General features: G+C 41.5%; 1 protein-coding gene across 1 annotated transcript; it reads right to left on the bottom strand.

Moving 5' to 3' along the window:
- Positions 1-7,555: 7,555 nt before the first annotated feature.
- On the bottom strand, positions 7,556-9,454 carry LOC130140066 (uncharacterized). The gene is made up of 2 exons (XM_056318427.1): positions 9,107-9,454; positions 7,556-9,064 (listed from the first exon to the last, which is right to left on the bottom strand). The coding sequence occupies exons 1-2, from the start codon at positions 9,452-9,454 to the stop codon at positions 7,574-7,576; spliced, it is 1,839 nt and encodes a 612-aa protein (XP_056174402.1). The 3' UTR covers positions 7,556-7,573.
- Between the last annotated feature and the right edge of the window lie 6,156 nt (positions 9,455-15,610).

Raw genomic sequence — 15,610 nt, 5'->3', positions numbered from 1 at the left:
CATCTACTTTTCACTTTACAATGTTCATCTGTCAAAAAAAAAAGTACCCCTTATTTGAAATTCAAAAAATGAAGTTCTATATAAAAAAAAGTAGAGACATTTCTTTAACAAAATCGTCATATGTACACACATTACTAAAAATATCTCTCTCTTTCTATCTCTCAACAACCACTCGCCCACTTTAAGAAGGTTGCTTAGCCCATTAAGCCGAGTAGGAAAAGGCTTTCGGCCTAGTAGAGAAATAGAGAGAGAAAGAGACTTGTAGGTATTCCAAGAGGATTACTACTGCCTTTAATCTTAGGAACAAATACATTGAAAATCTTAAAATTTATTACGAAATGTAATTGAGTCATGAAACTTTTAAAAAGTGCAATCAAGTATTGAAATTTATGAAAGTGCAATCGAGTACTAAAACTTTCAAAAAATGTAATCAAGTCCTAAAACTTGTAGCGAAAATATAATCATATCCTAAAACTTTCAAAAGGTACAATTAACGGAATGACTTGCTTGGACTAATTTAACAAGTTTTAAGATTGTTAATATAATTGCATTGCATTTTTAAAAGTTTTAGTACTTAATTGCACTTTTAAAAATTTGAAGAGTTGAACTTTCACAACAAGTTTTAGGACTTCTAATGCACTTATTCCTTACTCTTATGCATTTCATTACTTACTATCCAAAACATGCTATAAGTAGAAAGGATTGGTGGTTACATATATAGAAGGGATAATGTTCTAGTGATAAGTATTGGGATGTGCATGTGAGCAAGGCAATTCTACAAAAACACATACATTTTACAAGCTGAAAAATTACTGTCACCTGCTAAAATATTACCTTTCTTCTTGATTTGGATAATGAACCCCTACAACTCTTCATGTATGAAATGTTAAGAGAAAGAATGAATAAAAAAGGATGCTAGGTGAGAGGCGAAAGATTGTTGTGTTGAGTAGGTTTGTTTGAAGAAAATATTCCATGTGACGGTCCGAATCCTCAAAAAAATAAAATGATAGATCATCGCTTGTCATAATCGCTCAAGCCTATACATCGAATCCATTCGAGAAGTTAGGGAGAACTGGCCTCCCCAACGGTTCTCACTCCGATTTCCCCAAATTTGATCTGTCTAAAACATCTCGAATAGAGAAAAGCCCGAGATTCTCTTACCTATCCCAACTCAAATTTGCACGTAGTTCAACTTGCAAGAACTTTGGAACCTGAGTCTCTATTAATGAGTTAGAGTCATTCTTACTGAGAGAAAAGGGTTACACATTATGCAATTGTCACGACTCGTGATAAAGCCAATGGGTTAGTGTTTGCATGCTGGACAATTGGGAAAGAGAAGGAAAGAGAAAACAAAGCCAAAGTACTTTTGTCTTTAATGTAGTTGCCGCGACTAGTGAACTACCAAGAGAAAACTAATGGACTAGTAAGGCTAAAAATGATCGTTTGTATCACTGGAAATAGATAATTAATGAAGAATATTTTCATTATCGATAATAATTTATTTTTAAATATTTTCATGGATATTGAAAATATTTATCGTTTATTCATTTTTGTAATCGATATAAGCGATCATTTTTAAGAAAATAGTTTTTAAATCAACCATTTTTCACGAAACATATGGAGTCTAAGCAAATACTTAGCACAGACTCTCCTAAGCTCATACCAATCGCAACTTTAGGGTTTTACTTAAATTATTTAAATATGCAATTTAATTTATTTTGGACTTGCCACTAATTTATTATGGGTCAATTAGAAACCTAAGTAAAATATGGAGGAACATTTTACTTTTGCAAACTAGAGATTTCATGGATATGAAGACTTGATTACGCTGGATAAATCTAACTCCCTTTAGGTACATTTTCTCTTTATTTCAAAAATATTTTGTAAGCAGTCTTGGTCAATTTTAATTCTAAACCATTTACATGTGAAGGTTGATCACGTAGGTGTACAAACAAGAATTTAACGCTCAATATATCGGAGCGATAAATGAATTGCTTAGCGAGATAGAAAAACCTTGATACGGCTAAGCAATTTAAAAGCATAGATTTGTTATTGTCCAACACATCAAATGTTATGCAAAACGTTAAGTAGAAACCAAACAATATATGCATGACCTAAACATAATTTGTAAATGCAATGGTGATTAATTCTTTTTTGGTTTTTTTCTTTTATTCAAAATAAACATGAGTTAACTTAAATACTATGACTAGGTGAGTTCTAATCTAGCATGCACGAATGGTCCGTGTATGCTTCTAAATGACATGCAAACTATATTAATAACTTAATATAACTATATGGAATTCTAATGACATGAATTAAAATCAACCGTAAATTAACCCTATTCTTAAACTATATGAGAGATTTTGTGTCACGTCTCGGCCCTTACCGTGACCCGTGGGCTCACTTTGTGACATCCCGATCAATTCTATCTTATCATTATGAACAAGCGGAAACATAAACTGGGGACAATCATAACAACATCAATTAAACAACGCGGTTAAGACAAGCACACAATGAGCAAACCTTATATTTACATGATGTCATATATTTTACAAGCTAAACATTTTTACATGCCCCTTTTTCTTATGAGCCTATTCACATAAGTGTATCCGCTATAACATACACAGTCAGGTTACCCTATCCATGTTACCGTGGTTTCCTCCAAAAAGGTTTCCTTCAAACACGCTCGGTCCCTCCCGAGTTGAATCCACCGCTTAGGCTCTGTTTGCGGCATTTCCGGGCGCCGGTCTATTGGCACCTCCAAAAGGGCCATTGAACCCGCGGAGGAGTCCGAATAGTTTGCCTTCCGTCCACAAATACCAAGCTTTGTACTTATGAGGAACGGGGCCGTCAAGTCCTTCATCAACCATGACTTGAGAAATGACTTTTCGGTAGGCTCTACCTTCCTCCGCATCTATCATGTCCATAACACCAACTATTAATTCTATCGGGGTACCGAAGTGCACAAGCGGAGCCGCCATCCTACAAATCTGAGGAAAAATATGGGGAGTGAGTCATAGACTCAATAAGTAAATTTACTAATTTCAAGTTAGGAGGAAACAATCGTCGTAAGACATGCGTCCGACCTTACCGCCCCAGTGTCGATGGCAAATCAATAGCAAAGATGCATTTACCTTGCCTATGTGCTATCATGGCACACGCATCAACCAAGAAAACATCAAGCATGGTACACAAGCGATGCATGCAAGAACAAAACACACGGGATTCATTTATTCTTAACCAAAATTCATCGGGCATCCGGAATTCACCGGGCATCCAAAATCCATCGGACAACGTCTCGAAATCCATCATAGACGGCTTTAGTCTCTCGTGTGTCCATGCATCACAAACATCAAGCAAACCGATTTCTTATCTTTCTTTAGTAGCCCATGCAAACAAGAGTGCCCGAAAGCGTGGGTGCAAGTGTGAATAATGGACAATAAGCCTTAATCATCTAGTATGTCGGCCATGGTCCAGGGCCCGTGACTTGATCTGACACGCCAAACGTTGAACGATACCGTACTTAGCTCGAATCTGATACGCCTTAATATCGAACCTTTGCCAAGCAAGTCTCGGTCCAAGTGCTATAACGTGCGTACAAGACATATGTTCCCTTTTTCACGATCGAATCGTGCTCAACTTATGACTATGTCTCACAAACAACAAAGTACACAAGCACACAACTAGCAAGTCCCGATTTTTTTTTTTGGTAAGGTAAGTATTGATATAACTTTTCAACGCAATTTACAAAGAATAGCCGAACACAAAAAACCCCGCACATGAAGAGACACAGAAGTGTGTCCCGACTGGTGCAAGGGTGTACCGACTAGCCAACGTAAAGCAATAACACAAGCGTTGCAAAACAAGGCCAAACAATAGCCCACAGAAACGAAAGGACAATAATCTAAACCACCGCACAGGGGTTATACAAAAATAGAAGGCGAGATGCCCCAATTAGATTGGATCGTTCTGTTGCGGGGGGAGTCTTGTACAGTCTTGAAGGACAGTCCTCTGTCCCTAACGAGCTTAGAAAGATGCGCACGAAGAGCCGGCATAAACAGGGGTTTATTCTTGAAGAGAATATGGTTACGTTCTGACCAAATGATATGGCAAATCGCCCCAAGGGAAAAGCGAGCAATACGCTGGCAAAAGCTATTTCCACTTAAGGATCTGACCGCCCACTGTAGGTTCTCTTGCCACGATCTATTGCGCTAAGAGAGATTACAGTTTCTAGCCCAGAAAAGAGCAAGGGAACCCGTGATTGCACATCCAAAAAAAAATGATCGATAGAATCCGGTCTACATCTACAGAATGCACAAAGACCTTCCGAAATTCTACGATAATTCAGCAACACAATCTGAGTTGGGAGCCTGTCTAGAGCCATAAGCCAAAGTAGAAACCCATACCTTGGCGCAATATTGTGATCCCATATGAACGAGCTCCATGGAACACTCGGGCTTTTGATCCTAATCAATTCCCAAGCCGAGGCCGTCGAGAAAATACCTGAGGAATGTCCTTGCCAGATTAAAAGATCCGGCCTCTCCCCGTGAAGAATAGGGATAGGATCTGACCAAGAGTTAAAAGATTGCAGTATATTAGAAGGCTGCCAGTCGGAGGAAAGGAATTCCTGGACTGAGGCATTTCTGGGGATACCAGAACAATATATATCTCTATTAGAGAAGAGCTCATAAAGGGGTCCTTTGGGATGCCAATAATCGAACCAGAAAGATGTTGACATACCATCCCCAATCCGCCATTTAAACTGTAAACGGTATTCCCTTCAAAGGTCGAGGATTTTCTTCCACGCCCAGGAACAAAAGGTTGGCTTAGGCGCAACCCAGAAATTGTTATTCTTGAGAAAGGTGGAATGGATCCACTTATGCCATAAAGATTCTTTGTCCGTGAAAAGGATCCAAATGTGCTTGAGCATAGCCGCCCTGTTGCAGTCAATGAGTCTACGTATACCCAGGCCACCTTCCTTTTTTGGTCGGCATACTTCGGACCAAGGGACTTTAGCCCCGCCAACACCCAGGTCTGGTCCCTTCCATAGGAATTGCCTTAGAATTAATTCGATCCTCACTAAGACAGAGAGGGGGATAGTGAAGACACTAGCCCAGAAAACATGAATGGAGTGGAGGACCGATTTAATAAGTTGTAAGCGGCCGGCAAAGGAAAGAAAACGTTGAGACCAAGACCGAGCTCGCGCAGTAATGGAATTTACTAGAGAGCTACAATCAGTCTTACTTAGCCTGGACGCAGTAACAGGCACTCCTAGGTACCGAAAAGGGAGCGTACCTTCATTAAAGCCAAAGATAAGCCGAATCTGTTCCCGGAGCTCTGTCGACCCACCAGATATAAACATCTCACTTTTGTTGGCATTTGGAATAAGCCCAGACCAACGAGAAAACAAGGTTAGGCCTTCCTTCAAAAGGGTAGCTGAAGTCGCATTTGCCTCCACAAAGAGAAGGACGTCATCCGCAAAGAAGAGGTCGGAAAGGCAAATAGATTTACACCTCCAATAAAATTTGAAGCCCGGGAGCCGAGCCTAAGCATTAAGGATTCCAGAGAGTACCTCTATGACCAATGTAAATAGATAGGGCGACAAAGGGTCCCCTTGGCGGATACCTCTTCCACTAGCAAAGAAGCCATGAAGTTCCCCATTAATGGCTACAGAGAATTTAGGGGATGTAACACATTCCATAATGAGTTTAATGAGCATCAGAGGAAAACGAAAAGTTTCCAGAACCGATTCCAAAAAAACCCAATCAACAGTATCGTAGGCCTTTTGAAAATCCACCTTAATGGCACATTTAGGCGAGTAAGGCTCATGGTGGAAGCCAGCAAAAAGCTCTTGAGCAAGTAGGATATTATCACTTATCCTACGTCCTTTTACAAAGGCATTCTGGGGAGGGCTAACAATCGACGGAAGTACTGATGCAACTCTATTTGCCATAATCTTGGTTATGCATTTATAAACCGTATTACAGCACGCGATGGGGCGAAAATCACTCATAGAAGAGGCATTAGGTACCTTCGGTACAAGTGTGAGAATAGTGGCGCTTACCTCCTTCAGTAAAGAGCCCGAGCGGAAGAAATCCTTGATTGCCGCAATAATAGAGGAGCCCACCGTATCCCAAGATGAAATAAAGAAATTCACATTGAACCCATCGGGGCCAGGAGCTTTTCCTTTAGCAAGGGAAAACATAGTGTTGCGAATCTCAATATCTGTGACTTCCCGAGAGAGGAAAAGTATCTGATCATCAGTAAGGACTCGCTCCACTACAGGGCTGATTTCCGCAGGGGAAGGCCGAATGGTTGTAGAGTTAGCCACGAAAAGATTCTCAAAATGGGAAACAATATGTCTACTAACCATAGGCGGGTCATTAAGGACAACACCATCATTATCAGAAACCGAGAGGATACGATTATGCAGTTGCCTCTTCTTGACAAAATGATGGAAATATTTCGTGTTCCTATCCTCATCATGAAGCCATCTAATCCTGGATTTTTGTTTTAGAAAAGCTTCCTCCTGAAGTCTGAGCGAGGAGAACTCCTGAAGTTGTTCCTTTTCCAAGATTGCCAGTCCTGGATTAAAAGGATCAGAGGAAAGAGCTTGCTGAGTAGAGTTAAGATCTAACCTGGCCTGAACAACACGGGTAGAGATATCTGAATAAGAATCCCTGTTGAGTTGTTTGAGGCGTCCTTTGAGAAGCCGAAGTTTCCGGCACAAGACAAACATGGGTGAGCCAGCAATTTGGGAACTCCATACCTGGGATACAATATCCGAGAAAGATGGGTGTGTCATCCAAAAATTAAAGAATTTGAATGGCTTCCTGGACGGAATAGCAGGAGCGATTCTGATTAGCATAGGAGTATGATCCGATACACCCGGTGCTAGAAAGCTTGCCTCCGAGAAGGAGAAGGTACTGGCCCACTGGTCATTGATTAACACTCTATCAATTTTTCCTAGTTTGCGAGTGAGACCTGACGATGTCGACCATGTGAATCTATGGCCAATATATCTCAAGTCCTCCAGATTGGACTGGTCTAGGCAAATGCCAAATTCATCGAAAGCCGAAATCCAAGCATTGGAGCTACCCAATCTATCCGAGTTACACCGAATAGCATTAAAATCCCCTGCCACCAACCAAGGATCAGACTTAGAGAGATCACTAGATCTTACAAGATTCTCCCAAAGAGAACGTCGAGCAATAAAGGTATGTTCTCCATATACTACCGAAAAGATACATGTCATATTCAGAGCTAAGAGATGAGCACGGTAGTGAATTACTTGGGAAGACATAGAGAGAACTCCCAGATCCATCTCCTGAGGTTTCCAACCGATCCAAATCCTACCCCGAGGAGAAAAATTATAATTGGCAATCCATGTCCAACCCGGTAAGAGACTAGGGGACATATTTTCAAAAAGAGACGGTCTAACCTTCGTCTCAAGGATGCCAAGGCACAAGATATTGTGAGATCTAACAAAATTCCTGATCTCAGCTTGTTTAAGGGGGGCAACGAGGCCCCTAATGTTCCATACCCCAAAAAACATATAAAAACGGGAAAGAGATTACCGCCTCCTTGTGCCGCCCCGTTTTTTAGGTTTCAGTTTGGCCAACTTGGCAGCGGACGAGCTGCTTATGAGGGCAGGATCCATCACCATTGGGGCGAGCAGGAGAGAGTCCTGATTAGGTTCACCAAGGGGGGGCTGAAAGCACACCGTGGGAGGGCCTACGAGACTTGGGATAGGCAGGCCAGGATCCCGACCAACAGATTCAGGGATACCACCCTTATTCACAGGAATTCTCCGACGGGTGCTAAGGGAGGCAGGGGGATCTGAATCCTCCTCCGAGCCACTGCCTATATTGCTCGCCGAACCATCAATTGCAGCATCTGAATCTGAGGAACTTATAGAGGTTGCCGAGGAAGATAAAGCACGGTCAGTGGGCACAAGATGGCCATCCTTCCCAAGATCAGGGAGAGGATCTAAAGGATCAACAATCAAAGCAGGAGCTACAATGCTCGTTGAGGTCTTAGAGCGCCCAGAAGGCAGCGAATGCTGAGAAATCGCTACATCATACGTGGGTTTGATAAGATCAGGTCTTATAGCAGGAGAGGCCGACTTGGCCAAGTTCCGCGAATGCTGTCCAGATTGCTTCTTACGAACAGTTTCCCATTGGCCGCCTTCCGGAAGAGGTTCATTCCCAGCAACACCAACTGGCACGGGGGCCTTATTGACAGCAGAGGAGGTACCAATGGCCGGAGCACATCTATGGCCAAAAGTTCCGCACTTCAGACACGCCATCGGTCTCCATTCATATTCAACCAAGACTGCCCATTTTTCGCCATTCAGAATGATTTCTACAGCCTCTAGCATGGTCTGTGATGCCTTAATCTCAATGCATACCCTAGCATAAGAGATCATTCGCATTCTCTCGGTTTGGATGTCCACATGAAGGGGTCTACCAATAGCACTTGCCACCGCACTTATACCCAAAGCAGACCAAAGAGCAATAGGTATGTTTTTCAATCTAACCCATACAGGTAGAGTTTCATGTTGATTTTTCTCTAGCTTGATTGCCGGGTGCCATTGTTGCAAAATCATAGGAACCCGAAGAATGGTAATGGGGCCCCCATCCACAATTTTACGACGAAACGAATCATCGGGAATATGGAAAAAAAAGAAACCATCACCATTAGCAAGAATATCAACGACTTGAGTACCCCATATATTTTTGACAGCAGACTCCGTCAATTTGAAGGGCAATTTTTTACCAACAAAGTAACCAACAAGGCATTCCTTCCACTTAGGATCGGCGTCCTGGAGGATTTCATCCGAAATTTCGACAGTAGGTTTTCCATCAATCAAAGAGGGGGGAATGTAAGAAAGGGAATAACCTTTCTCTGCAGATTTTGCAATGGCAGCCCATGAACGTTGTGTTTGTTGCTGAACCAACTTATCAGCACCATCTCTCAGTCCTTGATTCACCCGAATAATAGAAGGGTCTCTACGAGTCAATCTGGGAGCGGAGCTTCCTTGGTTACGACCTCTATCATGAGGCTACAAACCTTCCTGAGTCAGAGGACCAGAATTTGTGGTCACTGCTTCAACAGGACCAGTAGTGAGCTTCGAGGGCTCTATAACATTGGGATTACTCCCATTTCCAGCTTCAATCCGACCAGACTTGGAAGAAAATCGACCCCTGCTTCTTCCACGACTACCGGTGCGCTGTGACGGACGGCCTCTAGCAGCGAAACTACCAGCATCCATTGAAGCACTAGGGATATCCACAGAAGGGGCGTTTCTCTGAAAGGCTCTCGAGGGGCCAGCATTAGCGACAGAAGGATGCTTAGGGAGCTTAGGGAGTACCTTGCCTTGCACAGGTTCCACCCCTCCCATAGGTTCCTTCGATTGAGGAATAGCCTCCTCAAAGCTCTGATTTCCAGCCATGGCGGATTTTAAAACAGACGTGCCATGAGCAATCCAAATGGCAAGGCAGTAAGCAGACAATCGAATAGCAAAAAACCCAGATATAGGCGACCACCCACAGCAAAGCTCAGGTTAAATCAGACAGTTAAAATCTACGCACAGTAGAAGCACCAAACAGAAGTGTTCCAGCGAAAACCCAGAAACCCAGCCAAACTAGATCTGTTCGTCCTACCAGGAGAGAGCACCGAATGAAGAGCCCAGAGAGTAAGTTGGGTGGAGTACCTGGCGACCCTAGCCTCAAGTTTCCAGTAGAATCGGACCAGCAAAACACCCTGAATCGCAAAAGCTCCAATCGGGTGTACAGTGGCATCGAGCAAAAAAACCAGAACTGCTCAATAGGCCCAGAGAGAGCACCGAAACCAGAATCCAGAGAGTATGATTGGGAGGAGAACCAGGCGATCCTATCCTCCAATTTTCAGAAGAAACCAACCAGCAAAACGTCCAGAATCGCAAGAATTCCAGCCGGGTGAACAGTATTTCGAGCACCACAACGAGAGAGAACAAGGGAGACTGTAATGAACAGTACCCGGGTTTGAGTGAAAAGTTAGACTCAGCAAGTCCCTATTTTGGCTTGGGTAAAGACACAAGTCAACAATGCATTGTAACATCCTATCCCGAGATCAGGGAATCTACTTACTTTACTTAGATCAAGAAGTGGTCCCAAAAAATGGTGGGGAACAAAAGCCAACAAAGTGGTTAGCGTGAAGGAGAAGGAGTGTGGCGTGAGAGAGGAAGAGAGTGGCGTGAGCAAGGGGTTAGTCGAATGGTGGGGTTGGCGTGGGAGATAGTGATGGTGTGAGGAAAAAGGGAAGACTAAGTGGGGACACTCCTATTTATAGTATGGCCTACCAATCCCCTTTTATGAATAATAAGCCAAAGTCCAAGCTAATAATGGTTGTTGTCTTGAAAGTCTTTAATCTTCATCTACAAGCTTCAATCAAGGCCATTCATTTTTAAACTTGGCCTCCAAGTCTCTAATCTAGGGTCATTATACCCTACTAAGTCATTATGGCTAAAGCTCTCATTATGGCCTATGGTCCTCTCTCTCTTGGCTTGGGCGTGACTCACCTTGTCACCATTATTCTTCCTCAAGACACCTCAATTATTGGCTTTGTGTCATTGGTGCATTCTATGCGAAGTTCAATTATTGGGCAACTTACAAAGGAAATTGTCAATTTGTCTTCTAGCCCATGAAATCCCTTTTGGGCGTGAATCACCTCTCTCATCCCTTTGTCTTCTCATTCAAGACTCCTCAATTATTGGTTCATGATCTCTATTATTGGTTCTTGCAAGATAAGTCCCATTATTGGTGTCTTGAGGGCTAAACTCCATTATTGGCCAACTTGCCCAAGAAATTGCCAATAATGCCATTGACTAGCTAAGTCAACTTGTCCTCTTGTTCAAGAAGCCTTCTAGGCGTGAACTATGCGGTCTACTCAAGGACACTCAATAATTTGGGGTTCTTACTAATTCTAATGGGACATTTTCCTTAAATCTTCACTAAGGCTTAACTTAATAAGCAACTAAGGTAATTAGGGGTTTCAAGTGCCATAAATGATTGACTATCACATTTGGAACCGAGATTCAGTGTAAAAATATGTCCGAGTATGATTGGACACCACCTAGCCAAAGATCGGGCTGAACGGCGCAAGGCCGGACCAGCCAAACTGACCAGGCACAAGGCCTGTTCTGTCGGGTCTGACCGGGCGCAAGGCTTAGCACACGGCCATGCCATACAGGCATAGGGCCAGGCACACGGGTGTGGTGCCGAGCTATATGGGTACAGTGCCAAGCACTTGGACGGGATGCACAAGCGAGGGGCTGGCACATGGACCGAACATATACATTGGCACACGGACGGGCACAATGCCTGTTCTACAGCCAAGTCTGATCGACATTGGACCAGGTTTTAGCCGGTACTGACGGGTACAAGGCCTGGCATAAGTGTCAGGCACGATGATTGGCATACGGCCGGGCACAGGACCGGCTCGTGGCCTGACTGATAGGCACAAGGGCCGGTCCATGACCTGGCACAAGGTCTGGCTTGCACGGCCGGCACAAAGCCTGGTTTGCGACCAAGCAACTAGGTCCTTGACCTGGCTTACCCGACTTAACGCAACGATCTATGGCCGATTAGCGATCGATCTATGTTCAAGCATCAACGATCCATGGTTGACCCTTGGTTGTCATGTAGCCGCGTGGAATCGAACACAACAGAATCGGTTCATGGACGCCCGCGACCGGTGCATGGTTGAGCGAAATCACCCGCGACCGATACATATCCAGGCGGCATCGATCCCTGGCTGTTCGAGATCGTTCCACTGCTAACCCTTATGGTCGAGCGATCGATCTATGGTCGAATCACTCTAATCAACTTGCATGATTGGGGAGTCATTTCACTATCAATCCCTTGGCCTACCCGTGGACGATCCTTCGACTAAACCATGACCAATTCTTTAAATACCCGTTCTGACTAAACCAATAGGTCCATGACCAACCCTCGGATCGATTCACATACCAATTCCCTAGCCAGTTTCCTTGATTGATTCAGGGTTCAAATCGTGGATGTCACATTTATTTTCCCATTTTATAAAAATAAAAGACTAAACTCTAGGACACTAACATGACCTAATGACTTTTAAAGATGATCTAATATACAATGCTAATTATTTTTTTGTATTTTATTTATATGATTCAATGTAAGACATTGCTTAAAATGACTTTAACCAATTAGAAAATACTCTATATCAAATCCTAATTATGCACCACATGAAGTTTATGCTATTACTACATGATTCTTAATGCATCTAAGATATGAATTTCTGAATTAGGAAACATGCATAAATGCAACCTAAGCTAAATGATGTGCAATCTTTTTGACATTTATTTTACATGATGTACATGATTGATATTAATATTAGCACGCATAAATAAGAAAAAAACTTAATTGAGAGTCCAAATGTTTAGTCTGAAAGATCGAATCCCCAATTATCAAACATATATATGAAATGATTCAACTAAGGAAACTGCCTATTGGTAATGCTTAACAATAAAATCAAATCCAATTAGAATCAAATAATACCAATTTAGGTAGTTAATATTCAAATCAAGTGTAGTTTAGAAAACCATATAAATTGGGATTTTTTAATTTAACAAAACCAACACCAAGGGAAAGGTTGTGAAGCATTTGATCACGTAGGTTGCTCCGAGGGTTGATGCTCACCGGGAAAGCTAAGCATTACTATAAGGTTGGAGAGGCCGGTCGCATGCTGCAAGCAACTTCTAGGAGGCGTCGGAGATGCTGTGGTGTTGCGATAGAAGCTAGAGTTGCTAGACTGGTGTCGACGTGGTTGTTAGGGACTCGACGGAGATCGTTGGAGGTGCAACAGTTGTGGCGGCATGAAACTAGGTTGTAGTGGAGGATTGGACAACAATGGAAAACTATATGAACACCGGGAATAGTTAGAGGCTACAGAAGTAAGTGACGAAACTTCGTTGGTTTGCGACAAGGCTCGGTGCAGCTCAATTAGTGTGGGCTAGCTTGCGGGCACGATGTCGAGAAGCTGCTGGTTGCTTAGTATTAATTGGAGACTCACAAACGTCAAGCGGACGTTGCAGTGAGGCACCAAACGGCGAGGCAGCAATAGCAGTGCATGGAGGTGAGGCACGACTCTTGAAAAGAAAGAGAGTGACATCCATAATTTTCTATATGAGGTAGCAACATAAAGTTAAGTATTATTTAGCTTGGAATCTCATATGGCAAGAACGACATTAACCTTGTGCAGTTCATAAGTGTGACGGATGATTTTCCGCAACCGTAGTCACTTAGAGTCTGATGGTTTAAAATTAAAAGAATAGATGTTGACATGTACGATGAGGATGTCAAGTAACGGTAATTAATTTTCCGCCATAGTAGTTGTAGAAAAAGGGTCGATACACTCCATATTTCATATTTACTGATATTCAAATTCTAAATTTACTGAATTGAGATTTTCCTAGTCATCAATATTGTTCATTAATAGTTTCAGCGGGTTCAAAACATTTTTCAAACTTATCTGAATTTAGAACGGGCCTCGATTTCCTTGTTTACATACTAATTTACAAATATTTTGATAACTTAACAAAATATCTACTTAGAAATGAGCTTTTTGTCTCTCTTTAATTGATACACACACCTCTTCATCTTTCTACCGAGTATTTTAAGCAACATGTCCTTAGTTTGTCACATTGAACTTAGTCTAGTGTTGATATCATGCATTTCATCATATATATATTTTTAACTTAGTCAATTAATACTCTTGATAAGCTTAACTCTCAACCATTCATTTCACCTGGTCAATAAGAGCTAATCTTATTAGGCCACTTGTTCCGTAACTACTCATTTAGCGCAACTTGAAGCATTTTTATTGGAATACGTACCTTTTTACTTTTTAGACCTCATGATTTTGACCCAAGAAAATTTATTATTTTAACCTTTATTCATTTCCTTGGCCGAATAAATGGGTTTTTGGAGGTCTTCGAATTTCAAAGTGGGAGTCCGTACTTCATTAACTTCCAATTTGACTCTTCAATCTTTCGTTTTCAAATCTCGCGAGTAAAAGTGAAGGTCTCATACTCGTATTATTAAAGTTTATATCTCAATATTTTCGATGCTGATGAGGTGATTTTTTATTTCACAGTGGGTTTTGTTCTTTTAAAGACAAAAATTGTTAACTTTTGGTTTTGTTTATTTTACTTGAAGGAAAATTAAAGTTTTGAGTTGTCCAGGTATTTAATGAGATAAGTGAAAACTCTAAGGGCTAAGTTAAACTGATCTACTTAGTACTCTTGACTTGGTTGGTTGGTTGATGTTTGTTTAATTTTGCTTTTAGTTGAATTTGATGGTAAGTGTGAGCAAGTTTTAGTAATGGTATGTTGAGATATTGTAATGATGTGATTTGTTTCGATGAGTTCTTACATGCATAAAAGGTGTATGATTAATTTCGTAATGTGTGATGATATGTAGGATGTTAAAAATGTGAAAATTACGAAACTGAGCTTGAAAGCGTTATTTTCGTAAATTATGACTCACTAATCACTGATCATATTTACCTTATACTCAGCACAGCTGCTCATATTTGCCTTATATTTACTGGTGCTGCTCATATTCACCTTATACTCACCAATTGCTGCTTATATTTACTTGCCGGTGCTCCTATTCACTTGCTGAGAATGACCACTTACGACTTATATTCACTTGCTCGAGTATGACCACTTACTGCTCATATCCACTAGTCAAGTATACCATTTGCCGAGTACATCCTCTTACCAAGTATGCCCATTTGTTGATTTGCTAAATGTGTTATTATTGATTGCATGAGAAATGAAAGGAGGTAAGCATGTCATTATTATGTAATCATTGAAAAGCAGCGTGAGAAATGAAAAGAAGTAAACATGCGATTATCATTAACCACAAATGTGATCATTAAAAAAGGCAAGGTAATGATATGCATGAAAAGATGTTTATTAGATGACGATTGTTAAAATGAGTGTTGATTTCGTTATTGATATAAGGGTGATTATGTGATTATAATATTATCCTGGGCACTATTGCTATATGATTAATTATGAAAAGTAAATTTTGTTGTCCACATATTAGTGATGAAGATGCCATGGAGTTGGGATGCCTCAAGGAGTATTTCAAGATGCCTCAAGAGTCGAGATGCCCCATGTGTCAAGATGCCTTAAGAATCAAAATGAGATTGAAATGCTAATAATGAATATTAAGGGTGTGCAAAAGAATCGAAAACCGTCCGAAACCAGTGGTTCCTAAGGGAATCGGTCCGATTCCCTGTTTCAATTTTTGGGAACCGGTGGATACCACTCTGGTTCTTGATTTCAGGTGTGAAACCGCTGGCCCAGATCAGACCAGTAATATAATAATAATATAATATATTTATTTAATTTTTAATTAAAAAAAGAAAAATCATAAATCCCTAAACTAAACCTAACTCGCTCGATGCTCACAGTCTTATACTAAGCCGACAAACACCTTTTTTCGCTTTTGCCTCACGTTCACTCTCACTCTCTCACTCTTCTTGGTCGACGCTTACCTCACCATTTCCGACTCTCCGTCTC

This window comes from Syzygium oleosum, unplaced genomic scaffold, assembly GCF_021117445.2.
Source record: "Syzygium oleosum isolate NSW1041296 unplaced genomic scaffold, Sole_v2.1 Sole_v2.15, whole genome shotgun sequence".
NCBI classification, from domain to species: Eukaryota; Viridiplantae; Streptophyta; class Magnoliopsida; order Myrtales; family Myrtaceae; genus Syzygium; species Syzygium oleosum.
This window is presented reverse-complemented; position numbering and strand designations above follow the sequence as displayed.

What these genes read in the sequence shown, in the direction of transcription:
- LOC130140066 (XM_056318427.1), bottom strand. Translation starts at nt 9,454, where the DNA reads ATGGCTGGAAATCAGAGCTTTGAGGAGGCTATTCCTCAATCGAAGGAA. An exon ending in CTACTGGTCCTGTTGAAGCA is followed by an intron (nt 9,065 to 9,106) that starts GTGACCACAAAT and finishes GAAGGTTTGTAG; the next exon opens with CCTCATGATAGAGGTCGTAA.